General features: G+C 55.4%; 12 protein-coding genes across 12 annotated transcripts; 3 read left to right on the top strand and 9 right to left on the bottom strand.

Annotated features, from left to right (window-relative positions):
* Positions 1-560: 560 nt before the first annotated feature.
* Positions 561-2,150, bottom strand: DL89DRAFT_243691 (purine and uridine phosphorylase). Its single transcript, XM_040885041.1, has 2 exons — positions 1,936-2,150; positions 561-1,711 (listed from the first exon to the last, which is right to left on the bottom strand). The coding sequence occupies exons 1-2, from the start codon at positions 2,018-2,020 to the stop codon at positions 870-872; spliced, it is 927 nt and encodes a 308-aa protein (XP_040746014.1). The 5' UTR covers positions 2,021-2,150; the 3' UTR covers positions 561-869.
* A 1,346-nt stretch (positions 2,151-3,496) lies between these two features.
* On the bottom strand, positions 3,497-4,083 carry DL89DRAFT_81026 (uncharacterized protein). The gene is made up of 2 exons (XM_040892099.1): positions 4,074-4,083; positions 3,497-4,023 (listed from the first exon to the last, which is right to left on the bottom strand). Exon 2 carries the CDS (start codon positions 3,895-3,897, stop codon positions 3,592-3,594), a length of 306 nt encoding a protein of 101 aa, XP_040746013.1. The 5' UTR covers positions 3,898-4,023; positions 4,074-4,083; the 3' UTR covers positions 3,497-3,591.
* On the bottom strand, positions 4,059-6,005 carry DL89DRAFT_81099 (uncharacterized protein). Its single transcript, XM_040892100.1, has one exon. The coding sequence runs from the start codon at positions 5,702-5,704 to the stop codon at positions 4,220-4,222; it is 1,485 nt and encodes a 494-aa protein (XP_040746012.1). The 5' UTR covers positions 5,705-6,005; the 3' UTR covers positions 4,059-4,219.
* Positions 6,006-9,819: 3,814 nt separating this feature from the next.
* On the top strand, positions 9,820-10,188 carry DL89DRAFT_80939 (uncharacterized protein). The gene has a single exon (XM_040892098.1). The coding sequence runs from the start codon at positions 9,966-9,968 to the stop codon at positions 10,152-10,154; it is 189 nt and encodes a 62-aa protein (XP_040746011.1). The 5' UTR covers positions 9,820-9,965; the 3' UTR covers positions 10,155-10,188.
* A 1,338-nt stretch (positions 10,189-11,526) lies between these two features.
* DL89DRAFT_264877 (uncharacterized protein) lies at positions 11,527-12,122 on the bottom strand. The gene has a single exon (XM_040886420.1). It carries the CDS (start codon positions 12,079-12,081, stop codon positions 11,731-11,733), a length of 351 nt encoding a protein of 116 aa, XP_040746010.1. The 5' UTR covers positions 12,082-12,122; the 3' UTR covers positions 11,527-11,730.
* A 122-nt stretch (positions 12,123-12,244) lies between these two features.
* Positions 12,245-13,711, bottom strand: DL89DRAFT_264876 (uncharacterized protein). Its single transcript, XM_040886419.1, is given in 13 exon segments — positions 12,245-12,496; positions 12,518-12,601; positions 12,629-12,641; positions 12,666-12,778; positions 12,800-12,804; positions 12,838-12,892; positions 12,914-12,982; positions 13,010-13,028; positions 13,050-13,126; positions 13,157-13,306; positions 13,331-13,395; positions 13,430-13,556; positions 13,563-13,711. 12 exon segments carry the CDS (start codon positions 13,554-13,556, stop codon positions 12,308-12,310), a joined length of 966 nt encoding a protein of 321 aa, XP_040746009.1. The 5' UTR covers positions 13,563-13,711; the 3' UTR covers positions 12,245-12,307.
* A 1,006-nt stretch (positions 13,712-14,717) lies between these two features.
* On the top strand, positions 14,718-16,117 carry DL89DRAFT_80901 (uncharacterized protein). The gene is made up of 2 exons (XM_040892097.1): positions 14,718-14,770; positions 14,869-16,117. Exon 2 carries the CDS (start codon positions 14,893-14,895, stop codon positions 15,808-15,810), a length of 918 nt encoding a protein of 305 aa, XP_040746008.1. The 5' UTR covers positions 14,718-14,770; positions 14,869-14,892; the 3' UTR covers positions 15,811-16,117.
* Positions 16,062-17,802, bottom strand: DL89DRAFT_264874 (DHH phosphoesterase). The gene is given in 2 exon segments (XM_040886418.1): positions 16,062-16,477; positions 16,497-17,802. The coding sequence occupies 2 exon segments, from the start codon at positions 17,652-17,654 to the stop codon at positions 16,385-16,387; spliced, it is 1,251 nt and encodes a 416-aa protein (XP_040746007.1). The 5' UTR covers positions 17,655-17,802; the 3' UTR covers positions 16,062-16,384.
* Positions 17,803-17,993: 191 nt separating this feature from the next.
* Positions 17,994-18,452, top strand: DL89DRAFT_320469 (DUF339-domain-containing protein; the record flags this gene model as incomplete). Its single annotated transcript, XM_040891210.1, has 1 exon — positions 17,994-18,452. The coding sequence occupies one exon, from the start codon at positions 17,994-17,996 to the stop codon at positions 18,450-18,452; it is 459 nt and encodes a 152-aa protein (XP_040746006.1).
* Positions 18,453-18,588: 136 nt separating this feature from the next.
* Positions 18,589-21,233, bottom strand: DL89DRAFT_264873 (glutamate 5-kinase; the record flags this gene model as incomplete). Its single annotated transcript, XM_040886417.1, is given in 5 exon segments — positions 18,589-18,819; positions 18,887-19,638; positions 19,774-19,884; positions 20,094-20,201; positions 20,221-21,233. Coding segments are annotated over 5 exon segments (1,985 nt in total), but the record flags the coding sequence as incomplete, so codon positions are not given.
* Positions 21,234-22,113: 880 nt separating this feature from the next.
* DL89DRAFT_80824 (Pmr1 ATPase) lies at positions 22,114-25,185 on the bottom strand. Its single transcript, XM_040892096.1, has 3 exons — positions 23,054-25,185; positions 22,822-22,959; positions 22,114-22,519 (listed from the first exon to the last, which is right to left on the bottom strand). Exons 1-3 carry the CDS (start codon positions 25,062-25,064, stop codon positions 22,275-22,277), a joined length of 2,394 nt encoding a protein of 797 aa, XP_040746004.1. The 5' UTR covers positions 25,065-25,185; the 3' UTR covers positions 22,114-22,274.
* Positions 25,186-25,306: 121 nt separating this feature from the next.
* DL89DRAFT_290522 (Clavaminate synthase-like protein) lies at positions 25,307-26,423 on the bottom strand (the record flags this gene model as incomplete). The annotated part of the gene is made up of 2 exons (XM_040890089.1): positions 25,307-26,314; positions 26,385-26,423. 2 exons carry the CDS (start codon positions 26,421-26,423, stop codon positions 25,307-25,309), a joined length of 1,047 nt encoding a protein of 348 aa, XP_040746003.1.
* Between the last annotated feature and the right edge of the window lie 76 nt (positions 26,424-26,499).

Genomic DNA, 26,499 nt, shown 5'->3' with positions numbered 1-26,499 from the left:
ATTGCACCAGCCATTTGTTTCTGGCTCACAGTCGGTGCTCGATACCGTCCAAGTTTGTGCAAGAGTGGCACGTTGGCTGATGTCTAGAGTGAGGGCAAGGTACCACCGGCTTTACATGACATGCTTCTGCTGGAAGGGTGCTGCATGCTGGCTCTGGGCTGGAAGAAATAGCCCAGGCCAGCGGGTCTGCCACGACATAGGGGTCGCCTTTCGGGCTCGCATGCGAAACCGTATGACACTGCACCCCAATTCACCAAATCCATTTCAGGATGTTTCGTTGGTTGGAAAAGGGATTGAGGCCAGCGTTGCTGCCCGCGCCGCCTGGAGACGGACATAGTCGATCGTCCCCTCATCTGGACCGCAGTGGCGAGATCAATCGAATGCTTGAATTTCGTCACATCACATAGTCTGCCCCTGCCTCTCAGCACAGAGCAGCAGAGAACAGCACAGGCATATATTCTGGAATTCAGACCAGCTCTTTCACGACAGGCGCTTCTCATTGAATTACATCATCACCTGGGATCATTGGTTATAAATAGACCCTAGGCATATTTTTGGCTGCTCAAGCTGGCGCCAGGCAACAAGGGCACCCTCAGCATTGCACATGAATCCACTGCGTAGGTGGCGAATCTCGTAGTGTCCTTGGCGCCCTTAGGTTGGTGCAGACGCCGAGGGGAGTAGCCTTTGTTGTGTGGTTGTGCCAGTGTCGCACCATGCCCTTTCCAGCTCCATATACATCAGCCAGCTTAAATCCGGGCCTGAGCGAATGTCCCCTGGTCTGCACACAAATGTGTTGTTTTGCATGAAGCAAGATGGCGTGATACAGTGTATATTTGCAGAAGAGAGCTGGTGTTAATATGCTATTTAGCTTACTTTGCCAGCTCGTTGGCCCATACGCTGCCTTCGGCCGGGTGCAAACCCTCCTGTGAAGGCATGTCTGCCACCAGACTGTCGAACAGTGCCCGGGCACAGCTCTCGATGACCTGGGCGCTGCGCTGAGGGCTGATGAACGAGTTGCCCGTACGGTCAGCGAACACCATCAGGGCGCAGGCAGCACGGATCGACTTGGGCTGATCATTGTTAGCGCCAGTCGAGACCTCGGCCAGGTGGAACAGCATGTGGCTCTCCATCTCAAGCGCCGTAGCTCCCGGGTACACCTCGTGGATGTACCTCAGCAGATGTTCGTTACCGTCGTAGAAATCAGTACCCGTGCGGCCTTGCGATCCATAGAAGCTGTCAGCGTTACCGACATCACCCTCAAACACATGCTCGCTTCCGATACTCTTGCCCATCTCGCTCTTGACGCACTCAGTCAGCTGCGAGTCTGCCGGCGATGCGCGCCACAGAATGTACGGCTTGTCGCTAATGTGCGTGTCAGAGGGGGTCCGGAAGTAGTCAAAGTTGCGCGAGATACCAAACGCAGACCGAGCCACAATCACATCGCCGGTCTTGGCTTCCCCGATGGAACCACACGAGCCAAACCGCACAATCGACAGCGGACCGTCAACCACCATACGTGTCTCGCGCACAAAAAAGTCCATCATCGACAGGCCCATGCCAATGGCCACGATCGAGACCGGCAGCCCGCGGTAGATCCCGGTGATCGTCAGGAACCCACGGTGCGAGGACCGCTCAAACAGGACCTTGTCGAGGAACTTTGACATCATGCGAGCGCGCTGCGGGTCGCCGACAGTGATGATGCGGTTAGCAACTACCATTGTAAAAATTTTTTGAGCAGGGATCAGTAGAAAATCCTTCAATGCTCTCCACGCACACGCCACACATACTTCATGCGTGGCGCAACTAAACCCCTTGTGCGGCTGCCACACTCTGGCGCACTTCAATTGTTCTCCCAAACGGCAACAGGAAGCACGGGCGGCAAAAGAGAAGTAGACTGCACTCACACCGGTCTGCGTGTGGGCTACACTGTCTTACCTTCACCATACTTGGTCTCGACGTGGTATGTCCGGCCCTCGGCGCTGAGGGGCTTGTTGGCACTGCTCATTTGTTCGGTCGGCATGGCTGGGAGGAGGCTGTCGCTGTTGGGCTGTAGACAAGGAAGACAAAAAGAGGACAAGAAAAGGCTCGATTGTTGTGTATAGTAGAGGAGAAAAAGATGCACGGAGGCCGCGCCTTACATTATCGATGAATTGAATAGAAAAACATACGTTCTGCGCTTTTGTTCCCACACCACCGCCGCCCTGTTCCGCTCGGACCACAGCACGCAAATAGGAACTGGCGTGCGAGTCCATGTGATTCGTGCCTGTCAGAACCTGGCGTGATAGTCCGTGGCTCGGCTCGGACAATGGATCAGCCAGTCGTCTCGCGACCAGCTCCTCATTAGCGAAACAGCGCTCGGCAAGGATCGCTGCGACACGAAGGGGAGGGGAGTGGTGCACAAGCCCGCTGCTGCCTGGCGCTGGCGATTTCTGCGTAGATCCAGACGCGAATATCCCAAGCGCTAATCAGCAGGGGCTCTGCCTATAGGCCCAGAGCTGCCCAGGAACCGGCCTGCATGGATCGCGTATGCAGCGGGCAATAAGCTCATTGCTACGGAAGCTGCATTAAGACAAAAATAGACATACCAGAAGCCGTGCGGCGCGGGCGATTCCGGGTGAGCTTGTTCTCGGCCGACGAGCAGAAAAGCTCTTCTCTGGGGAATAGAACCTTTTGCATAGCAGCTGAATCACTCCTGAGGCACGAAGGAAAAAACACGGATCATGTGGATCCATTATGTGACGAAGAAACGGAGAGTGCAGTCACGCTCAGCGGTCATCAATGCTGTGGCGACATGTGGATAATGAACTGCCTGGATGCCTGACTGGGTTGTGCGTTTCTAGCAACGGTCCTGATTTCTTGCCTGCGCCTCGCGTTTGCCACGGCTGTGCGCGTACTTGCAGTTTTCACTCACTACTGGTGATTGGAGAGATGGGGTGTGGGTTGCTAAAAGGACAGCAGGCAGGAACAACGCGGTGGATGGACATAATTGTAGCATTCTGGGAAAAGGCGCATTGTTCCAGGGCAGCTGGCTGTGCATGCTCACAAATGCACAATACACAGGCGGGCGAATAGGACGCCCGACCGCATGCTGCAACGCTTGTCCTGGTGCTGGGCTTCCCACTATTCCTCACACCATGCCCACCTTGAGCTGCCGCCGACAAGGCAACGACAAATCACCTTGTCTGCAGCATCCATTCATGGCTAGAAGGAAATCAAGCGATATGCGTCCAAACAACAGGACACTGCATATTGTTTTTCTCTGGGACACCCGTTGCCAGGAAAGAGTACATACAATTGGCCGGCTGTGCAAACAGGAGAGAAGACGAGGCTGCATGGCTGGATGGGATGGCCCCACTAGAAATGACACGGGGTCGGCTGCACAGCGCCTTGAAACGTGCTAGCAGCTGGAACCAGAGGCCGAAATATAGCAAGATATGATGGTTGTATTGAGCGATTCAGATCTAATGATACGTGTGATATGGCGGATACATGGGAAGAAATGCCCAGGATGTAACTCAGGGTTTATCCGCAGTGTATACCAAAGTTACCAGCTCGCTTGGTATGTTGGTAGAGTTTGTGTCTGATCCCTGGTCATGTCGACTCTCCGGCTTGCGCTCGGGGATGCAGGCTATGCTGGAGACAGATCTCGGTGCGGCGCCGGCGTTGCAGAAGGGGTGTGGGAGAGATGGGATGCAAGCAGGCAGCAGTGGATATTGTTAAGGTTAATGATATTATACAGGCGGAGGAAAGATAAATGATGAGGTGAATGGTTTTGTGGTGGTTGGAGTGCCTGTCTTGGCTGGCGTCGAATGGATTCGGAGTTCCTGATGGACAAGGAGCCACCCCCAGAGAAATGCAAGGAGTGCAATTGCCAAAAGACAAGCTATAGCGCATCATCAGATGTTCTGAGGGCCATTTTTCAATGTCCAGCAGACAAAGGCCAAGGCTGCGATTCACAGCGACAATGCGCGCAAAGCTCTGGGAGGAGGAGAGCAACGGCACTGAAGGCACCCTTGCCAAAGGGCGGCACAATCGCAGGGGAGGTGAGGTCCGCCGCACGCCCCCGAGGGTGGTAAACTGATGCGGCAGGATAATGCACGCTCATTGAAAAATGAGCCCAACCGCAGCGAACCCAACCCGACAAACCTCCCCCAAGCAATTTCATCGACAGCCGAGCGCTGGTAGAAACGCCAATAAATTGCTGCATCTGCAGTTGTTTTTAGCACTGCAGTGCCGAGGCCGTGGTTCCCTGGGCCCAGGTCAGCGGCGAGCTGTTGCGCAAAGCGCCGCTGGGGCCAAACACCTGGTGGTTGATGGGGCTGCCAGTGCGCATGGGCGTGGCAAGTGGCGAGCCCGAGCGGGCCGCCAGCTGCTGGGCAACAGGCGACGACAGGCGCGCAATGTTGGCAGGTGACAGGGAAGATGGCGACACAGCTGCGCTCGGCTGACGGTAATAGTACGCCGGGGGTGCATAGTCGAAGGAGGTAAAGTCGGTTCCGCACCACGCAACATCCTGGTACATCGGCAGCCCTGGCTGCAGCGGCGAGAACGCCTGCTGCGTGTACATGGGCGGCTGCTGAGTGAAGGCATCAATAGACGGGCTATTGCTACTGGCAGATGCCCGCTGGGAGGGGGAAGCAAATAGCGCCTCGGACCTGGCCATATATCGGCGAGTGTCGGCCGGGGTTGGGTTGGAGTACGAGGCCATGGCAGTAGGTACCCACGGGGCGGAGGCAGTCTCGTTGAACGTGAGGCGGCGAGGCGCGCTGAGCTCCTGCGAGTAGCCGGCGCTGCACTTCATGGCAATCATGGGGTGGTCGGCATCGTCGTCGGCGATGGCAGGCAGGGCAGGGTGCGATACCTTAACCATGTAGTTGGAGCCCTTGTTGTTGTCCCAGTACTCGGCACCGCCGACATCGTAGCGCACGCACAGCGCAACGACAGCAGGCAGATGAACCATGGCCGAGGCCGGCAGCGGCAGCGAGAATGTGAAGCGGTCGATGCCGGGGCGCGGGCCTGAGGGCTCAGCCAGTGTGCGCTGGTACTTGGCGCAGACCTCCTGGGTGGTCTTCCACTCGTCAAGCGAGTAGCGCACCACGATGTTCTTTTCGTACGCCAGATTGTGGACCTTGATGGTGCCCGAGATGACGGCCGATGAGGCCTTGTTGTCAGCCAGGTCCATGCGCTCCAGCACAACCGGGCTCTCCTCAAACACAATGAACGAGGGTGTCGGGCGCCGGATGGATGTGAGCCGCACCATGGCAGGGCGTGCAGCAGCTGTGTGTGCTGCATCCACGGGTGTCGATGCGCGTGAGAGCTCGTCGTCAAGCGAGGCATCTGCCTGGACACTCTCGGGGCTCTGGGCCTTCAGGAACCACCGCACGCGCTCCAAGTCCGCTCCAAAGTGGACAAACTTGGACGGCTGCTGCATCGAGCTGAGGTTGGGCTCGGAGGTAGCACGCTTGCGGAGGCAGGAGCGCACAATCTCCCCAGAGTTCTTGCGCACCACAGCCGGAGGAGTGTATGTGGGCCGTGCCTGGGCGCGCTTGGCGGCTGACGATGTGTGGCTCTGTAGAATAAGTGAGAGCGGTGCCCCACCCTCATGCTTTCCCACCGTGGTGGTTGCAGTTGTGCTGTTGCTACGGTTCAGCATCACGCTGCGTCCGCTGCACATAAAAGACGACTTTGATGCCGGAATATACATGGTGTGTGGAATATGTGTAGATATGAAGCCGTGTGGGTATTTGAAATGAGGAGGAGAAACAGACGTGGATCAATCAAGAAAGAGCTGATATAGGCTTGAAATACGAGGGGGTATATTGAGATCCGGCAGAGGGGAGGGGACAAGTATACAGAACAACTTTTTTCTTATAATATTGGAAAGGGATAGAAATCGTGGTGTTGGTACAAGTGTGTAAGGGAAATGGGTACAGAAGGGAAGCTGTTTTAATAAAATCGTTGGCCTACTCAAAAGAAAAAACGAGGGCTAGAGAGGAAGACCTCGCGTTGTTTATATAGCCACTGAAACTGCTCCTGTTCTTTGTCGTCGAGCGAGGCCAATCTACTACAAGGGGGTGGAGGATCACCCCGTCAGCCGCCCCCGGGGGTACTATCGATTTTAGAGTGCAGGCTGACTGGGTGGTAGCAAACACCCCCCACTCTCCCGTCCTGCAATGCCTTGGAACAAGCAGGCATTATTGGTCGTTCTATGCCGTTGGCCGCTCCCTATTTCCCCCTTCTCTCTCGTGCGCGCCGGCATATATCCAGCGCATGTACATCCTTTGCGCTCTCTTCTTTCTCCTGTGCTTTGGCCCGCACCGCTGGGCTGTGCGCGGGGAAACCGCCTTGGCCCAGGTTTTTCTCTTTCCTGTCTACTTCGTGTCCCCGTTCACTATCCCTTTGCAAATGGCGTCGTATCCTTTGGCCAGCGTTCCATTTTGCAGGGCAATCGATTTCGATTCTGGCACATAATTCGCGCTCCCTCTTTTTGAAAGGGGACTTGAGCAGTATGTCAGTTGCTTGAGGATACAGACTAGAGCTGCCCAGCAGTGGTTCTATGAACACACTTTTTTACATTGCTGAGTATGCGATGATGATGATGATGCTCGGGCCAGTAAAAATGCACATTATTCATGGTCGCGTTCGACAAATCAGTTGCATTGGTTGCTTTTTTGTTGCTCAGTGGCGGGCCAAGCAGGTAACGATGACAGGCGGCCCTGACCACGTTCCATGTCCAAAAACGTATATGGCGGAGAGGGCTCAACGCTTTATGCTGCACTCTCTCGCCATCGATTCAGATCTAGGCTGGCCTGATCGTTCACCGATAGCGCCCAAACGCAGAAATTGGCCGAAGCGCTACTGGTAGATTGCAGGCTGTTCAGGGCGAGGTGGTCTCGGAAATTGCTGACGATCCAAGAGACCTATCGCCCTCGGTCACTCGCCCCAGCTCGATAATACCATGTATGGATGTATTGCCGAAGGGCTGACATGAAAAAAATTTCTGAGACTGCACTGAACAGCGGCCCTGTGTACCGCGATCAGTCTGCAGCTAGAAAGAATGGTGGGGATGCCAGACCACAACAGTATTGCCAGCTCACCCGCCTCCCCCACCATAACATGTCTCCTCAGGCAGCCATGGGGGGGCAGCCCAGTCTGCATCACTGGGTCTTGTGTACTTGCGGAGTAGCGCGAGCCAAGACTGGGTTGGAAACCTCCACAGCCCCGTGGATTTCCCGCCTCACCCCATGCCGAGCTGGCCACCCATGGCGTTTCCGGTATCCCCTTTTCCATCCACATCCCTCATCCATCCAGAGTGATTCAGAGAAGAGTGTGAGCTCGTGTGTCTGGCCAGTAGTGGTATCGTCGTCCTCACTGCTGAGAGCTTCCAACCAACATAATGGCCGGTGGGTGTCATCGCGGACTGTTCTTCTCCTCTGCTCAGCCGCGGTTCGGCGCACGCGATGTTCAGCCTCGGACCCACAGAAGGCAAGGCACGCGTACATAGCCGATTGTTTGCATGTTTGCCTCAGACCGGTCCGAATCTGAAAGCTGTTCAAAAAATAAATCGCTCGTGTTTGCTTGGGTAAAAATGACAAAATAGTCAAAAGCGAATAGGGAAATTTCACTTGCTCCCCGTGCCGACAAGACCCGAGTCGAGACCCCAATCGCGCCATCCTCCTTGAATGCACGTTTGCTCCTTCGTCCATGGCAAGAGGAGCGGAGAAAGCCCAGGAACAGCATAAACCTTGCCTCAATAACACGGAATCCTTGGTCTGTATCGCATCAGCTGGTTGCAAATATTGCCTCTTGTGCGACCACCTCCCAGCCACTCTGGCGGTCAACTATCTTCTTCGATCGCAGCCAAGAGTGATTAGGCGCCTGGCGGACTGGTCGCTGTTGCCTTCGCCTGCACTGCGCTGGCCGCGCTGGATGCACTGGCCAGTCCATAGCTAACACAAACTCTAAGCATAGCGGTGGCCGTTGGTTTGTCCAAACAAACACATCTTTAGCCCATCCCTATACGAGCAATTGCAGCTTGAGCAGAGGTACATATCCAGGACATGGCCATGCTCCTGCCAGCACGGACAATAGGAGCCGCACATTGTTGGTTTGGAGCCGCATATTGCTGGATGTGCGCCCAATGTCTGATCTCCCGCTGTCGCATGACAGGGGAGTGGGCATTTATCAACCCACGGTAGATATGCGAGACAAGAGCCAGCTACGCTTTACAGGCTGGAGGATATCCACAAACCTAAAAAAGCTTATTTTCCCTTGTCAAGCCCCGCGTTACATTGGCCGAGGGATGATCGGCCAGAGTCGTAAATGGTCGCTGCTGTCCACGCGGCCGCGCTGCACGGCCTAAACTGTACTCTTCTTGCACCCGTGCCAGATCAGCTGCACAAGGGGCAAAACCGGCGCTGGGCAGCGCAGACTTGGCAGAGATGTTCAGGATAGCGAAGGCTATGCTTTCTTGTGCCACCATGATGAACAAGGCTTTTGCTGGGCTTCCTTTCGGTGCTGCCGCCATCACTACCCACACCCCTCCCCGTGCCCTCGCCCTTGTGCTGTTATCAGGGCCAATCGAATCGAAATCGAACAAGCAACCAGCGTGCAGTACATGTGCATGATGTGGTTTTTTCCTTTCTCGTTTTTTATAATACCGGCAAGCACCATGCATGCGACATGACAATCCCCGCGCACACCCTCCTTGGCTCTCATTTGTTCAGAAATAAAAAGAACACGACCAAGGGAATTCAGCCCAAACGAGGGAAAAGATTCAGCGATGTGCGCCTTGCCTGCTTGTTTGCTCGTTATCATGGCAAAAATCACGTACAATTCATAGGCTGATGACGCTCTGATAAAAGCCGGGTCGAGGGAGAGCTCAGGGGCAACGCAGTAAAGCTCGGGCGTTGTTGGGCTCGCCCATTTATCAGCACCACAATCCTGTGCTGCGTATATAGCTTTTGTTCCCACATCCTCTCAGGGATGGCCGCCCCCCGCACTAGGCCATTGAGCAATACGTCCAGTATATTACCACTCGCCGGCTGTGCCTGCCGGCATTGCCTCTGCCGCCGGTGATAGTGTGCGATTGGCACTCTACTTACAGTTGCGGCATGCCGCGGCTATCCTTGATTGTTCAAGTACGCAATCCTGCTCGAGCTTCATCGATGAGCTTGCATCGAGGTAGGTAAAAATAAGTTGCAGCAGACACACACATCTTTTGAGGTGCCTCTGCGCCAACAACGCATTGCTAATTTCTTATTTTCCGGGCCAGCCGCACACTTTCTGACTGCACATCTCCTCCAAGATACCGCTGGAAGCGGAAATGAGGACACCTGTGCGCGTATCATCTCAGCATCAGTTGGGCTGCTGCATAGGGCTCCACCAGAAAAGGTGAAATCTACTGGTCACGCTTGCGAACGCCAGTCCGCACGTTTTCCCCTTGCCCACTGTTCACTTGCCTTTTTCTGGGAAGAGTGCTGGTACATTCTGCGTTGGCCCACCGAGCCATCGCATCGATCGCATCATACATGGCGCAGCCTTGCGGCTTGGTGTTTGTGCTGTGCACTTTTTTCTTTCCAAGGGACATCGTCCTCTGTCGTCCGCTCCGAAGCAGCCGAATGTATTTTGAAGGCTGGGCGCCTGCACGGCAGCTGCGCGATATCGCAGCATTATTGCTCGCCTCCCCTCCAACCAATTTAGGCCTGCATGAACCAAGCACGCGCTAGCCTTGTTTCTCCGCCGCCAAAAAGTGCGTGCCGGCTGAGAGAAATGATGAACTGCTTCTTGCAACAACAGGTTTAGTGACTGTAAGCGAGCTGCATCCACCGTGCCAGAAAATCCACACCTTGCCAAGCGTGGCTATTTTTGTTGAGCAGGAGGGTGCCCAGTGCGCACTTGCAGTAGCAGCAGCACCAGCTCAAAGTACCAGAGGATTTGTTGACAAGGGACGAAGCGAACAATCGATGGATGGCCCGAGGTCGCCTATTCCGGATATGTTGTTTTCCGCTCTACCGAGCACGGAGCCATCGTTCAAAGACCCTCCTCGTTACATTCCAGTGACCTGGCCAGGCTTCTTCTCCATGCACCCGCACGCAAGCAGACCGCGCAAAAGACAGGATTCTGCTGGCCTGCAGCCTGTATGCAAGGCATAGGCCAGCGATAATGTAGGAAACAAGCACATTTGTAGGATAGCCGTCTGTAGAAAGGAAGGGGCTGGTCACTAGGTGCACAGGAAAAGCAGCACCAGAGCGGGCAGGCACCAGGCCTCATCCAGCCCACGCATGTCCCTAAAATTCCACAAGACAGAAGGGCAGAGATCCTGCAAAAAGAGGCAGCGAAATGAACAAGGAGAGCGCAAGAGAGCGGGTAATTGGTGGCAAGGGGGTGGGTTGGTAGAAAAATAGAAAACGATCGCAAACCGCAGAATAAGAGAACGCGACAACTGCTTCGGGACAGGTATATGCATGTACGTGCCCATCACCGACCCAGAGAACAATGTGATGGTCAGCTCAGGTTGCATATGCAAGACGTGTCGTGCAATTGTGCTCACCTCAAAACATTAGGCATTACTCAGCTGGTGGCCGCATGATCACAAAAAAGCGCGTCCATTTTTCCATTGCACCCCCTTGCTATTCCAACACATACCCCCGCTTCTTCAGGCGTGGTAGCTCCATGCTGGCTGCACCACATGTCATCCGGGTTGATGGACATGTCCAAGTACCACAACTGCACACATGACCTACCTTGGGTCGTTGCAATCTACACCATCCATTGGCTGCGTGAGGTCCACGCCCTATTTGTAGAAACACACCACGGGTTCGTGTTCCCTACTACACCCTCCCTACTTTTTATTGCTGGTATTTTTTGGCGCTCAGCCATGTTAGGGATTAGAAGGCACACAGTTTCAGCCACGTTTCTTCTCGTCTATTTTCGCCTGGAGTAGAGTTTGCCACATGTATATTATTAGACACAGGCGTCATTAGCGAGTATAGTTTCGATACAAAAACGCTTACAAAGTGAGACTGCGGTAATAAGTCTGACGAGGAACTGGCCTGTCTGTTCATGCTCCCTTTTCATCAAGCCTTCCCCAGATGATGAAGCGCAACCGCAGCAGGCAGCTTCACATGCAGCCTGCAAACCTGGGTCCAGGCCACGGAAGGCACTGGCAGCCTAATACATAGACGGGCATGTAGCTGCAGGCATGTACATGCATGACTGCCTGCCTGCCCGCCCTTCCTGCGAGCAAAAAGCAGCGGGATATTCCTGTCCCCCCACATCAAGGCGCAGAAATCTGCAACATTGTTTGCTCTGCCACCACAGCTAATCTGGCACACGTAATCTAGGCGTGCATTCCAAGGAATCACTTGAAAAGTAGGCAAATCAGCCCATTTATGAAGGGTCCAGACATACACCGCTTACACAGATGCCATATCAAACAAATGCATATGTGATACTAAATGGCTCTTTCTTAGATTTGAAAACAATCAAGTACTGTAGCATGTGGGCACTCACTTAGAGGTTGGGATGGTCTCAGGGTATTTCTATTCTGTGTGCGTTTATTAATAACGGTGCAATCTTGAAACGTAGTGAAAATATGAATATTCCATTGATGGAGTAGATGCCAGTCTATAAAGTGGGATTGGCACCATGTGAATATGCAACCAGTCTGAGCAGCCTTCTATTGAGAACATCTGGTTCGAAACGGTGCCATCCGTGTAGCTTGTGTGTTTAAGGAGACCTAACTCCGAAGAACGAGTAGACCGGGCCGACTGCCGAGTCGACGATTCCGCTGACGCCATCTAGAATGCCGTTGACGAAATTAGCACCGTTGCTAACGCCGTTGGCGCCAGTCTCGTGTGACCACTCACGCCACTCCTTGCGGCGCTCCTCGCGCTGGGCATCCCGATCAGCGCGTGGGTTGTAGTACACAGCGGTAACAGCCGGCTGCACGAGACTGCCTAGAATCCCAGCATTGGAGTCAACGAGGGCAATAGGAATATCGCGGTCGCTGCGATGGGATGGAAGGGCAGTAGATACAGCGGCCAAAGAAAGGGCAGATACTAGTGTCGCGGCTTTCATAGTTAGAGGTGTAGTTTGAGATGAGGTAGAGGTAGGGTTTGGTGTGCTTGGTGCAAAATTAATGCGACAGGCCGCGTTTTATACCAGGTACGCATCATGGAAAGTGTGGCAGTACATTCACCATTCAAAAATTTGCCGAGCGTAATATAACCATACATAGCATCTTTATTAAAACCGCAACGTGAAATGGGGATTCTAGAAAGGAGGCGGGGCTGCATGCTGCGAATTAAGACCGCAGGCACAGGGTTATATGAACAGCGTTGGCAACGGGGACTCCCAAAGATTCACCAGCCTGCCAGTCCAGTGGTGTTGGAGTGGGTAAGTATTGGTCGTCATTGTAATGCAGCAGTTCATCATGTCTCAGTATGCCGCTGGCCTGAATAGAACTGAAAAAAGAGCTTGCACCGGATGAAATCTGCGGCATTGACCGAGAAACCAATGTAAACAGATTCATCTCTGCACTGAACAGAATCGGAAACAGCTGGAGAATGGCGAGTATCTGGTCGGGCAAGCGCAGCCACTGCATACTTGTCAAGGAGTCGGCCACGCTGCCCACCTGGCTAACAATTGCAATAGCCTGCGACTCTATATTTGGCAGCTCATTCGAGGCCATTATGTATAAGCTGCTGGCACTATTGGAAAGCACGCTATTCCTCGAGCTTATCTGGCTCTGCCATCCGGAATAGTCCGAGATAGCCTTCAGTGGGTCAATGTCAACCAATACTATCAAAAGGCCAATAATCGGGTTAGCGATACTGCCGACACCAACGATGGTCGAGAGCAGTGGGTTCTTTAGCACGATTTCAAACGACTCTTGCAAGAACGCCGCCACCAGGTTCACAAGTTTCTGCGCTTCACCACCAACAAACGAAATATTAGCTATTGCCACGTCGGCGGCATTCTTGAGTTGCTTTTGCAGGTTGGCAACCTCACTCTGGATAAAGCCCCTGGCGCTCGTGGCCATTGACTGTGCCATGGTTTGCCATTGTGACATACTGGACATGTTATATCTAGGGATGCCATTGAGTAAGCCTTGCTCTGCTGCCTTACTCGATCCTTCAATAGAAGCAATCACCTGTGTGGCTAGCGCAAATATGTAGGAAATGAGTTGTCTGGCAACTCCGCTAAATGCGCCCATTCCCGCCATGCTCATGCCCATCCCAACTGCCATATTTATGAGATCCATGATCCCAGATTCGCCAATACTCAGCATCTGACTCTGGATCTGGCTCTGGATCTGGCTAATCACTTTCTTCAGTTGTGCAGTGGCCTCAGTCCAGTAGTACGAAAGGTTATCTTCAATGGCTGTCAGCTCTGCACCAATCGGCCTGTTTTCCTGGCATCAAACGAGACATGATCCCATCGGCACGAGAATTGAGAGACTCTATGGCTTCCAGGCGGGATACGCATGAATCCGCTACACATATTATATTAGCTATTGGCCACCATCCAAGGCGCAAAAATGAGGATTCCATACTTACTTTGGTCTAATATGTGAGTACACCCATTCTACCGGTCCATCAACCGGAACTGCCCGCTGTGCCGCAGATTCAGTGGTAATACACAGCAAGACAAGTGAAATAACATATATAGGCGTGTTGTAATTCATAGTGCTCCCATGCAAAGTGCTTGCCTTAGAAAAGATGCGTATTCCATTAGGTTGTGTTACCAAACATCGTCGTCCGTTTAGCGTTCGGCTGTCTCGAGGATGAGGCTTTAAAAATTAATAATTGGTGCTATGCATGACGGATAAACCAGCATAGGTGGCAAGCCCGCCTTCACAGTAATGTATACGTGGCTCTATAACCAGTAGCTTGCAAACCACTTGGTGGGATGGGTCCAGCAGCTAGACCCAACGCCTAGTCGGGTCAGAGGAGAAGGCTGCTTGGAGTCCACTCGGTGTTTGAACAAACCGAGGATAAGCTAAGCTAGAACAGCGGGTTGTGCCACCGGACAAAATAGAGGCAGTGGTTACATGCCTTTCTGCTGATTGGCCTATGTGCACTTGGAGGCCAATATCGTAACCAGCCCACACCAGACATATACCTACTAAACGCTCATAGGATGCGCTCTATGCTGGGGACTCAAACCACCAGAGTACGTTAGGCGCAAAACCCGAGTACCTACCAAGACACGTATCCCACCCCAGTAGAGCTACGAAGGAATAAGTGGGTCCAGTAATACGCCGTGGAGTGCTGCTGGAGATACCGTTCTTTGGCCCTGAGTCGCTCTGAAAAAGACGTGGCCGTAGTAATACGCAATTACGACAGTGAATTTGGTGATCAGGATCCCTGCACTAAGGGTTTCCTATTTCTCGTCCAAGCACCAGCAACCTGCCATCTATTGTGAACTGCGGATGCCTCAATGACGAAACTCGGGTTTACTCCCTATTCGCCTGAAAATATTCACGGCAGTCGTGCACACCTCCTCTCCCTGTTTCTCTGGTCTGAAAAAAGTCCGAATCCCCCTCTCACACATGCACAAAGTCACCACCCTCTCAGTCGGTCACATCATCAAATTTAGGAGTCATTTGGTTTCAGAGGGCATTAATTAAAAACGTAGCGCTCAGCCAAATGCCTTCTTCGCCCCTCCCTCCCTCCTTGTCTCCATCCAGCTTTTTTATTCCTTTGGCGCAGCTTGTAACTTTTATTATTATTATTGTTTTTATTTTTCTTCATCCGTTGCTTTTGTATGTACAACTGCCCTCTATTTCTGACCACTGTTCTTTTCGGCTGACAATCAATTCCACATATTTGAAAAGCTGTTGATATCCCACAGACACACTAGACCCTGCGCACAACGCATATAGCCATGGACACCACCACAGCCCTGATGCCCTCGGCCCTGCCATCAGCGCGGTTCTTTATCCCGACATCCGAGTACTACCACCCGGCCATCCGGAAAGACCAGGTGCAAAGCATGTCGGTGCAGAAGCTGCACGCAATACGCCAGCACCAACGCTCGACGCACCGCCCGGCGGACCTGCGCAAGACGGTTCTGGTCTACAACGTCTTCAAGGCCACGATGCCCGAGGCAGCTCTGGACGGCAGCGATAATGCCTCCGTACAAACAGTGGCGGCAGTCTCCGACAATGACATGGACATGGCACTGCAGCCTGCCGGCACTATGAACAATCCCCAGCCATTAGTAGTGCCCAAAATGGACTGCGAGGAAGAAATCAGCGCAGCCATGGACGTTGATATCCAGACTGACCACGACGACATGGTTCGAATTGATGACACGCATGAGGCCGCAGCTGAGGCCGAGCGCTCCTGGTTCGACCGGTGCATCGACAGCATGCTGACAGACGAGGAGCCCGAGCCGCACGGCCAGTTTCCACACCTTCTAAGCCCCGAAGACTACGACTACGACGATGATTTTGAAGACGAGGACGAGGAATTCGACGCCTTCGCGTACGGGCCCGGTGGGCAGCGCGCAGGAATTTCCGGCTACGGCACCATCTACAGCCAGCCTGGGACACCGATGCTAAAGCACAGCCGGTCATCGACATCAATCCAGTCGCTATACATGCTAGAGCGCGATGGCAATGTCGACGCCCATGGCGCCCATGACGCAGCAGAGCGGGACACCGCGGCCAATCAGCCTCGGTATCAGCAGGGGATCGGCCGTGTGGTCATCCCAGCTGCTCGTGGTTCTGCAGATTCCCGCAGTGACAGCTGGCAGGAGTCAAGTGTTCCAGGGCCATGCGGGCAGTCGGGAGTGGCATGATTACGCCGACTTCTTCACTGTGGGCTCGCTGTCGTTGGAAAAGCGCTCGCCGGTGTATTGAGCCCAGACACATACATGCACCATGCACTGCTAGCAGTGCATGGTAACGTCGACTAAGGAGGAGTGCTGGCGTCGGCATTCGTCGAGGCTAGTAGCTATTACAAAAAAAGCCTTCCCCCAGCAACCCAAAAACACTATCTGCATCCTCCTCTTTCAACATCCCTGCATCCTATGTCTGCTTTGTACCTATTTCTTTTGTAATTTTCCAACCCCCTCTAACATTAACACCAGCTAAACATATTGGAGCTGTCGGCCTTCAACCTTGCTCGCATTCAATTCACAGCCATATTTGCGTGTCTGTGTGCCATCCTACTTGCCCTCACTCCACAAATCTCGCTCATGACGTTGCTGTTTGCATGCTGATGCCTCCACGACAAAGCGTGTCATGTGGGATGTGTGTCAATGTTTGCACTCTACCAGCGCAATTAATTAACGACATTGGTGAGCTAGGGATACATAAATTGGCCACAGAGCGGAAGGGGGACATTCCATTCTCTAGCATCTCGAAACGTGCCTAGAGCGATGGCCGTGCTACCGGCTGCTGCTCACTGCAATCAATGCCCTCGATGATGGCCTTGACGGCGGGAAACACCTGCTTTCGGGAAGCCTCCAGTCTTTTGCTGGACAAAAAACAGGTACTCGGGCTTTGCAGGGTCGTAAAACTCGGCCAATTCCAGCTCCTCGGTGTCACGCAGCGCCCTAAGCACCTTCTCCTGCTTGTCCACCACGGCCTTGTCGGTGCTTTCCGGGAACACCACCAAAAGCTCCCTTCCATACGCCTTTTCGCCGCTCTCGTCCTTGACCTTGCCGTGCGTCATGACCAGAGCAATGTCCAGCTTCTGCTCAGCGACCCAGCTCTGGATGGCGTTTTTGATGTCCTTTTTGCCGTCGCGCTTCAGCCATTTCTTCAGCCGATAGCTGATGCTGCTGATTCCGACCGACCACGCAGTCCCCGATGGGTCAGCAACCTGCCATTGCTTGTAGTCTTTGCGCAACAGGTCACGGGATGACAGGTGCGAGACCTTGCCTTTGAGCTTATCCAGCGTCTTGAACAGCTGCGCAGGGTCGGCTACTGCCAAGGTCTCATTGTCCGCAGTCACATTGCCCTCGGCCATCGGTGTACAGTCGACTTGAGGCGTCAGCCAACCCGCCATATCGATGTCCTTGGGCGTTGCACGCTTCGCTGCCGGACTCAGGTTTGTGGTATCGATCAGAATCGGCGCCAGGAGCATGCGCGCCAGCGTAGGCTCAACCAAATCACCCAATCCCTTGATCCTTTCGGCAACCAGCGTCGAGCATGACCCGACGGTCTCAATCTGCCGCACCTTGGCGCCCTGGGACTTGCCCTCGTCAGCATGGTGGTCGACAATGCCAACCACGTACCGCTCCAGAAACGACTGCCGGCTGGCCGGCGCATTGTGGTCAGCGAGCCAGATACCGATGTCGCCCTGGTCGGTCACCATCTGCAGGTTGAAATCATCAATAAATGTCAGGTCGTCAATGCTGCCGCCCTCGGTCATCAGGGTCTCGCGCAGAAGCAGGTCGCACTCGGGCCGCAGCGCCAGATCAGACCGGTTGACGTTGATTACCGGGATGTGCTGCGTGTCTGGGTACTGCGCTGACAGGGCATAGGCAAGGCCCACCGAGGAGACCATCGAGTCCAAGTCGGCGGACTCGTTGCCCAGCACCAGCGCCAGCTTGCCCTGGTGGATCGTTGGGTTGTGCAGCAGCGCTGTGTTGTTGCCGAGCGACTTGAGGAAATTGCCAAAGGTTGCGACTGTCATTCTGCGCATTCAAAGGAGAAGATAAAGCAATATGGAGTGAGAAGAAGAAAAAAGGTGATGGTGGGCGGCCCGCTTTATATCTTGAACAGAGGAAGAAAATGGGGAACTCGAGGATACCTGAGCGCTCCCCTGGACCAGCGCCAGCTATGCACTACAAAGGCGTGTTGAGTGAGCCAGAGTGAGCCGAGCCGGGGGATGGAGTCTTGGCGTCCATTGACGGATCTGGCTATTTTCCGAACCAAAAGGACGCTCTCTAAAGCAGCAGCCATATCTGAGCTTTATCGCCATAGCTGCCCTTTCGCTATAAATACCTTAGCTTCTGTTCTTTTTTTTTTACCAATGAGGCCAACATTTGTCCGCGCAATCGCGTGCCGCGTCCTGGCACCGCCCCGCCCTGCAGCACGCATCCTGGCAGCGGCCCAGCGCACGATTGGCACGACGCGCACGGTGCTGGATGAATCCCGGATTGGCCTGGAGCGCAAGCAGAGGGATAACGAGAGCATTGAGATTTTGCGGCGGCGGCTGCAGTACCAGATGCGCAAGCGCGGGATCCTGGAGACCGATCTCCTGCTGAGCACGTTTGCGGCCGAGCATTTGAAGTCGCTGACGCGTGAGGAGCTGGCTGATCTGGATTCGCTCCTGAGCAACATCGACTGGGACATTTTCTACTGGGCGACCGACAAGACGCCTGCGCCCGAACAGGTGGCGAGCATGGGTGTGTTCCAAAAGCTCCGGGCACACGCAGCCAAGCGTGGTAGCAAGATTGTGCGCATGCCTGACCTTGAGGAAAGCAAGTAGAGCGTTTTGTAGTAGGCAGCAGTCGTGTGCAATTCTGAATGTTATATACTGAGCTTTTTTTTTTGAACTCTGGCACAAATGTGAGATGGTTGTATGGTGTATGCCACATCTCCAAACTGTAGATAAAAGTGCTGACATTAGGCTAGTAGAGTTATATAAGATTAAGCGGCGGGTGGCACGCAGCTTGGGCGACGGGGTCGGGACCGGGGCACGCTGCTCGGCACGGATCTTGGTCTTGTGCATCTTGGTAATGAACACATCGTCGAGGATGTGGTCGTCGACAGTGACAACCATGTTACCACGGTTGATCACGTTGTCAGAGTCGCAGTAGCCGAGGATATTCCGCGAACTCGGAGCTGTGGCAGCCCTTGATGCGGTTGATCTCGGCGCCGGTGTAGTTGACCAGGCCGTGGCCGATCTCAATGACCTCCGACTTGATCGGGGCCACGGCGTTGAGCACACGGGCCTCGTCAGAGTCGAGGTTCTTGACGTTGTCGCGCACCTCGCGCTCAGGCTCGTAGACGACGCGCACGGCCTGGTTGGACGAGAACACGCCCTCGACGCGCTTGACACCAGCGGCGAACAGCGACTTCTTGAACTTGGCAATGGCCACCACGGCGCCAGCATCGACGTAGATGGTGCCGGCGCAGTACATGCCGTGCAGAATCCACCACTTGCGGTCGATCATCGGGCGCGACTTGGCAATGAAGCGGGTGCACAGCACGCTGGACGGGACCGGGGCATCGGGCAGGACCTCGGGGTTCGAGAAGTGCTCAACAATGTCGATTACCTTCTGCGGGGTCGATCCGCGCGTGATTACAGTGGTCACGCCAGCGGCAGTCGACAGCTCGGCTGCGATCAGCTTGGTGGCCATGCCGCCGGTGCCAACGGCCGACCCAGCCGACGACACATCGACGGCCTCGCGCAAGGCGTGGATGTCAGAGACGCTGGTGACGGGCTTGGCGTTGGGGTTCGTGCGGGGGTTATCTGTGTACAGGCAGTCGACATCAGTCAGCAAGAACAGATAGTCGGCATGGACCATGCCAGCCGTAATTGCCGACAGGGTGTCGTTGTCGCCGAACCTGATCTCGCCCAGACTGACGGTATCGTTCTCGTTAACAATGGGCACGACGCCCATCTCGAGCAGCGCCTCAAATGTATTGCATGCATTGAGGTATTGCGTACGCTACATGGAGAATTTCCGAGATGCATCAGCGAGCATGTCGCCATCTTGTGCAACGGCTTCTGGATATGCCACATGCTTGATCCCAGCGGCATATTTCTGGTCTAGGGACCACTGAGACTGACTGGCAGCACTTACCTGTGACAGATCGTGGCGTGTGAGCAGCACCTGGGCGATGGGCTGGCTGAGCTGACCGAAAAGGTCGTCCCAGAGAGCCATCAGGCGGCCTTGACCGACCGCAGCAATAGCCTACAGCGTGAAAAAAAAAAAGCCGAGACCAGAAGGCGGTAGCGGGATAGGACCAGGGGCGGGAGAGATGTGAATCAGTATCAAAATTCGCCGAGATGGTGTGTTGGCACAGGCGTGCCCGGCTTATGAGTAATTAGGCAGGATACGCGAGCGCTGTCCAGTGAGGCATTGGGAGCAGCAGAGGGGGTTGGAAAAACAAAACAACTTACCTGGATGGTAGCCAGGTCCTTGGGCTTGGTAGGCATGTTGAGGCGGCGCAGGCCAACGCCGACGGCACCGCTGGAGACCAGCACGACACGGTGGCCCAGCTCCTTGAGCTTGACCACAGGTCTCAACCATCAGCGACAGATTGGCCAGCATTGGCATGTGTGTGACGGGATCGCAGATGGAGCTGGTGCCCAGCTTCAGCACAATGGTCAGGCTCTTGCCGCTGACGCTGCTGACATCGCTGCACACCGAGCCGGTGGGCGACCCCGGCCGCGACAGCGACCGGCTGGATGACCGCACGTTGGTCTTGGACCGTCTCCGCCGCGGGCCGCCGTGCTTCTCGACATTTGTGATGATAGTGCTGGGATTGCGACGCAGCGGCGTCGTCGATGCGCTCGGCGTGCGGTAGTGGCCCGGGCGTGTTGCGCCCATGTCGAGCTGCGTCGAGGTGCCGATTTCGCGCGAAATCCCTGCCACCGGATTCAGTGCCGGCGACCGGTTCTCAGGCGTGTTCAGACCTGAGGAGGCTGGGGGCTGCATGTCTTGGCGGAGCGCCTTGGGCTTGCCGTCTTTGAAGTGCGAGGGCAGGAGCTGCAGCGGTGTGCTACGCTGGATGGACAGGTAGTCGTCGGGAGAGCTCTCCTTGCTGGATGAGGCCTGTGGTTCAGAACAAGTGGCCGCAGAAGCACGCTCCGGCGGTGGTGAGAGTGATGGTGAGTCGAGGTTGTTTACAATGGCCCGGGAGTCAGATGTACTGAGCGGGCTGGGTGTTAAAGCGTCAAAAGACTGGGGATCGTGGAGGACGTCTAGGCGGCGAACAGTCTTGCGCACTCCGCGGCTGGCCCTTTTATACGCCGATGGGGGCTCACGATGCTCGCCTACCTTGTTATTCTGATTGCCGGTATCGCCCATGATAGCCTGTTGGTAATTTTCTGCTCTGAAACAAAGTGACAAAGGGGGATGGAGGAGTGGTGAATGGAAAGCAAAGGAAACACGGATCCTCGGAGAGCAAGGAGGGGGTATGGATTTCTGGCGCGGAGACAATGCGTGTGCTCCCCCTGAACTGCTGGCCTGAGAGCAAATGGAGAAAATCACTCGCATCCAGTGAATCGCCCAGTGTGCATGGTCGCCTCATTCCTGCCTCTGGTGCTGCGTCACACGCCCCAATTTAAAAATTCTCGCTGCCGTGATTTGTGGGCGAATAGAATCAGCCCTCGCTTTAAGGTGGCGAGAGCCAGCGCCCCGCTGATTGGGCCGCATGCGTCCGAGGGGTCGCTGGAGGCGCATCGGCTCATAATGCGGGGACTCCAAAGTGACGTCACCATGATCAAGCGCAAACCTTGTTTGATTGCCCCTCCCTCGAAATGAGCGGTCACGGCTCCTGACGTCAGCGCACAGCTCCAGCCAAGCAGCGCCCGCGCATTGGCCCAGGGGGAGAGAGGCTCTGGCACTGCTTCACCAGGCAATGCGACTGAGAGCTGTGCGGGCCGAATGGGGACGCTCGGGTGCTGGGTTTGCAGGGAAATGTTTCTATTTGGAGTAAATCATAAAAAGGAGCAGCAGCAAGGGCGAGCGCAAGCGGACCGAAAGAGGACCGCCGCTGTAGAAAGACACTCCCCTTATGACCTCAGACGCTCAGCATCTGGATATCCTCGGTGGTCTTGTACTCGGATCCTGACCCGCGCGCCTGTTTCCGGGCCTCCCACCACTTGAATGCCTCGTCAACCCACAGCACCGACGACGAAATGGCGATGATCTTTAGCAGATCGAGCAGCCCTAGCGCCTCGGTCTGGAACACCTGCTGGAGGAACGGCAGATAAATCACGCCCAGCTGGCCAAGCAGCGAGCCGCAACAGCAAAGTTGAAGGCTGTGTTTGTAAACAGACCGAATTCCACAACAGAACGTCTTGATGATCGGCACGTCAGGGCGTTGAACATGTCGAAACACACAAAGGTCGTGAATGTCTACACATTGAAGAGTGACGGCGAACGCCTCGCGGGCGTCGTCATTGTTGAGTAAATCGCGCCAAATCATTCAAGCACACCAGCCATTAGCAGGTGCCCTATATACTCCTGCGGATTTGCCAAGACTCTCAGTGTTCGCTCCGCCTCCCCCTTCTTGCACTGCAGCCTACTATTGTACTGTGCAAGGCTTGGGCGGAGCAAGCACTGCGTGTGGATCCCTAATCAACAGAGCGCATCCAACTTACCATGCTCGTGTCGCGCGCTGTGACAGCGCCGTCCTGCATCTCCGAGACGTAAATAGACATTGTCCCAGTCACAATCAATGCCGCGGCCACCAGCACTCGGGTGACAAGCCGCCGCGTGATGATGTTGGCTGTCTTGGAGCGCGGCGGCTGGCGCATGACCTCCGGGTCGACGGGCTCGACGCCAAGCGACTGAGCAGGCGGCCCGTCCATGAGAATGTCTACAAGACAACCAAAACTTTAATATGAGATTCACTGAACCCACGTGATGATGGCTCACTCGCTCGCGAGATAGGAACAATCCGGATAGCAGCATTCAACAGCACTCGGTTCATTTCACCCTGTCAAGGCCAAAAAGGCAACATCATGCAAGCTGGGTCCTGCTGTAAATTTATGCTCAATTGCGTGAAACATGCATGAGCGCCAACATGGCAAGAGATACACACACAGAGAGGGTGTAGTGGGTGGAAAGACAAAGGGTGGCAAAAAGCCGTCACATGCGGCAGCTTCGGGAGGTACTTACTGATCCACAGCACCTGCATCGCATTCAGCGGCTGCGGGAGCCCAAGCATCGTCGACAGAGCAACCAGCGTCAGCGCGGCAACGCTGGTGCTGAGCTGGAACGTGATGAAGTTGCGGATGTTGCTGAAGATATTCTTGCCTATGTTGAAGTCGGAAGCGGAGGGGCAAATTAATGAAACGCGGCGGCACTCGGACAAAAACCAACCAATCATGCTCTGCATGCACCCGCTTACCTTCCTCAATCGCGCTCAGAATCGTCGAGAGATCATCGTTCACAAGCACAACGTCAGCAGCCTCCTTGGACACGTCGGTCGCATTCTCGCCCATCGAGATGCCAATGTCGGCCAGTCGCAATGCTGGCGCATCGTTCACTCCGTCGCCCGTCATGGCCACCACATCGCCAGCAGCCTGCAGCGCCGAGACGATCCGCACCTTGTGGCGCGGGGTCGCCCGGGCAAACACCGAGATGTGCTTGATGTGCTCGCCAAGCTCGTAGTCCGTGATGCTGTCCAGCTGCGGCCCCATCATGCACCCGATTTGCTCGTTGACAACGGGGATGCCGATGTTGCGAGCCACCGAGACAGCCGTCTTCCCCGAGTCACCAGTGATCATGACTGTGCGCACGCCGGCGCTCATCAGCCGCCCAATCGTGCGCTCGACGTCCTCGCGCGGCGGATCCCGCATCACAAACAGTCCCCCAAAGACCATTTGGTCCGGATCGGTTCCAAACGCCGCCGCAACGACCCGCAGTCCGCGCTGCGACAGCTGGTTCGAGTGGTTCACAATGTCGTCGGTCACCTTCTCGGTAAGCTTTTCGGCGCGGCCCTGCGACCCAAAGTACGTCTTGCTGCGCGCCAGCACCACCTCCAGGGCGCCCTTCATATACAGGACGTTTCCAGCGGCCTGCGGGAGATTCGGCTCGGCGTCGGCGCCAACCGTCACCTGCATGAACTTGGTCTCCGAGTTGAACGGCGACTCAGCGAGCCGCTCGACACGGCTGCGCTCGTCAAACTGCCGCACCTTCAGCACCGCATTGAGAATCGCAATGTCCGTGGCCTGCCCGATGTACGCGCCCTTATCGTCGGTGGCTGCGTTGTTGCAGATGTTGCCAATCCGCAGCAGCTGCAGGAACGAGCGCGTCTGTGCCAGAACCGACAGATCAGCCGAGCCCATAGGCGTCAGGCCGTCCGCCGCAGAGTACAGGTACTCGACCTCCATGCGGTTCATGGTCAGCGTCCCGGTCTTGTCGGCGCAGATGACATTGACGGCGCCCAGCGTCTCGACCGACGGCAGCTTGCGGCAGATTGCCTTGCGTTTGGCCATCTTGAACACACCCAGCGCCAGCGTCACTGTCACCACAATCGGCAGGCCCTCGGGAATCGCTGCCACCGCCAGCGACACGCCAATCGTGAACATCTCCAGCCACGACTTGCCCTGCAGCACACCCACCAGGAAGATGAATCCGATCACGCCAAACGACACCAGCGAGAGCTGCTCGCCCAGCTTGTCCATGTCCTTCTGCAGCGGCGTGCGCGGAACCTCGATGTCCCGCATCATCGCGTGGATCTTGCCAAACTCGGTGCTGGCGCCGGTCCGCAAAACCACACCCACGCCGTGGCCGTTCCGCACCAGCGTGCCCATGAACCCGATGTTGCGCCGGTCCGAAAACGACAGCTCCGTCGACGCCAGCATCGGCGCGCCCGCCAGAACCACCTTCTCGGTGGTCTTATGCAGCGCCTCGCTTTCGCCCGTCAGCGCCGATTCGTCCACCTCCAGCTGCTGCGCATCCACAAACCGGATGTCGGCTGGAATCCGATCGCCCATCGCCAGCTTCACAATGTCGCCAGGAACCAGGTAGTCGGCCAGCAATTTCACCGACTCGCCATCGCGCACCACATGGCAGAAATTCGGCACCAGGCTCGACAGCGCCTCGAGCGACTTCTCGGACCGGTACTCCTGCACAAAGCCGACTGTGGACACAATCAGGATGGCAAAAATAATGCTGAATGCGTCGTCCCAGTTGCCGACCAGGATCGAGACCCCCGCCGACGCAAACAGCATCATCACCATCGAGTTCGTCACTATGCTCTTGACAAACTTTACGAATATGTTCTCGTCGTCCTTGGTCTCCAGCGTGTTCGTTCCGTACATGGCCTGCCGCTGCTTGGCGTTCTGCCGGCTCAGGCCCGTCGAAGGATTGGTTGCCAGCTCTGCGACAACTTGCTCTGCATCAGTCCAATGCATACTCGCTGGTGCTACGCAATGCCCCCCGCGGCATCTCGGACTTTTCTATGGCCCCCTGCTTGCTGCGGTGGATACGTGTAGTCCACCATCGCCGTCGGCATTCTAGCTTTTTAATGAGGGTAACGAGGGAAAAAGAGTGTATTTTGTGGCAAGGCGAAATTCCAAGGAAAAAGGTGTCGTAGACGGCAATAAAGGAGAAACGTAACGTGAAAGATGGAACCTGGCTGCTGATTATTTTTTTTCTACCTCAGACACTCGCGGACCGATTCCTCCAGCCTCGCAATTTCGTCACGCAACCCCTGGATTCCCACAGTGGCCCGATCATCTGAGAGCAGCCCCAACACCGCTGCGATCCGCTCCAGGGCGCGCACCACGCCGGCTGTGGACGTAAAGTACCCGTCGAACCCACCGACTATCCGGTGCTCCAGGTACGCCTTGGCAATGTGCTCCACGAACCGAAAGAACCTCGAGTAGTCTGTGCCGCTGTCGGCGCGCAGCACCACCTGCGCATGCTCATCGAACCCATCCATATCTGCCACGTCCCGCAGCGCATGCAGGACGCTGTCGAGGTCGCTGCGCAGCCGCTGGTACATGTGTAGGATGTTGAACTCGTTGGCCCAGTTGTGGTTGATCGAAATTGTGTCGCCAACATTGCGCACCTGGTGCCACCAGCCAGACGGCACAAACACCGTCTCGCCCGGTCTCTGCACGGCCTCGATGATCTGGAGCTTGTGGGCATGGGGGAACTGCTTCGTGTCGTAGTCCAGCAGATTGTAGATCCAGTTGCCGCACGCATCGGTGAACAGATGGGTCTGGCCTGGCGGCACAAACAGCCAGTGCTTCTCCCCGCAGATGTTGGCGCTCCACGAGTACGACCTGTACACGTCTTCGTGGAACGGCGTCCATGAGCCCTCACCGCCCATGTAGCTGAACCGGTAGTCGTCCGAGAACTCTGGGTGGTCGTCGTAGAACAGGTTGATCCAGTCGTCCGACAAGTGCGGCAGGACATCGTACGCCCGGTACTGCGGGTTGGCCTGCACAAAATGCCAGTCCTTGCAGTACAGCTTGCGCTCAGGCTCGGTTTGCCACGCGTCCAGGAATTCGCTGAACCGCATTGTGGTCCGTTTCTGGTCCGAGAAATACGCGGTGTCGCTTTCGGCCACCGGTACCTGGCATTCCCCGTACAGCTCCCGGAGCTTGGCAAAGTTGGGCCTGCCGTTGGTGACCCAGTCGCGGCGTGCTGCCCAGTGCTCCGTGAAGCCCGAGCCCAGGATTACCGGCACATTGGGGGCGAGGAATTCTTCCTGCAAACTGCTCCACTGTCAGCGTGTCTCTCCGCGCGATCTTGGGCAGAGTCATGGCCAGAAGCTATTTTCTTTGAGGGATCAAAAGTGGGAAGTGTGTGGGGAGGAGAGAGAGAACAAGCTTTCAATGT

Source organism: Linderina pennispora (assembly GCF_002104995.1).
Source record: "Linderina pennispora strain ATCC 12442 chromosome Unknown DL89scaffold_2, whole genome shotgun sequence".
NCBI classification, from domain to species: domain Eukaryota; kingdom Fungi; phylum Kickxellomycota; class Kickxellomycetes; order Kickxellales; family Kickxellaceae; genus Linderina; species Linderina pennispora.
The sequence above is the reverse complement of the archived record's forward strand: the minus strand, read 5'-3'. Positions and strand labels throughout refer to the sequence as shown.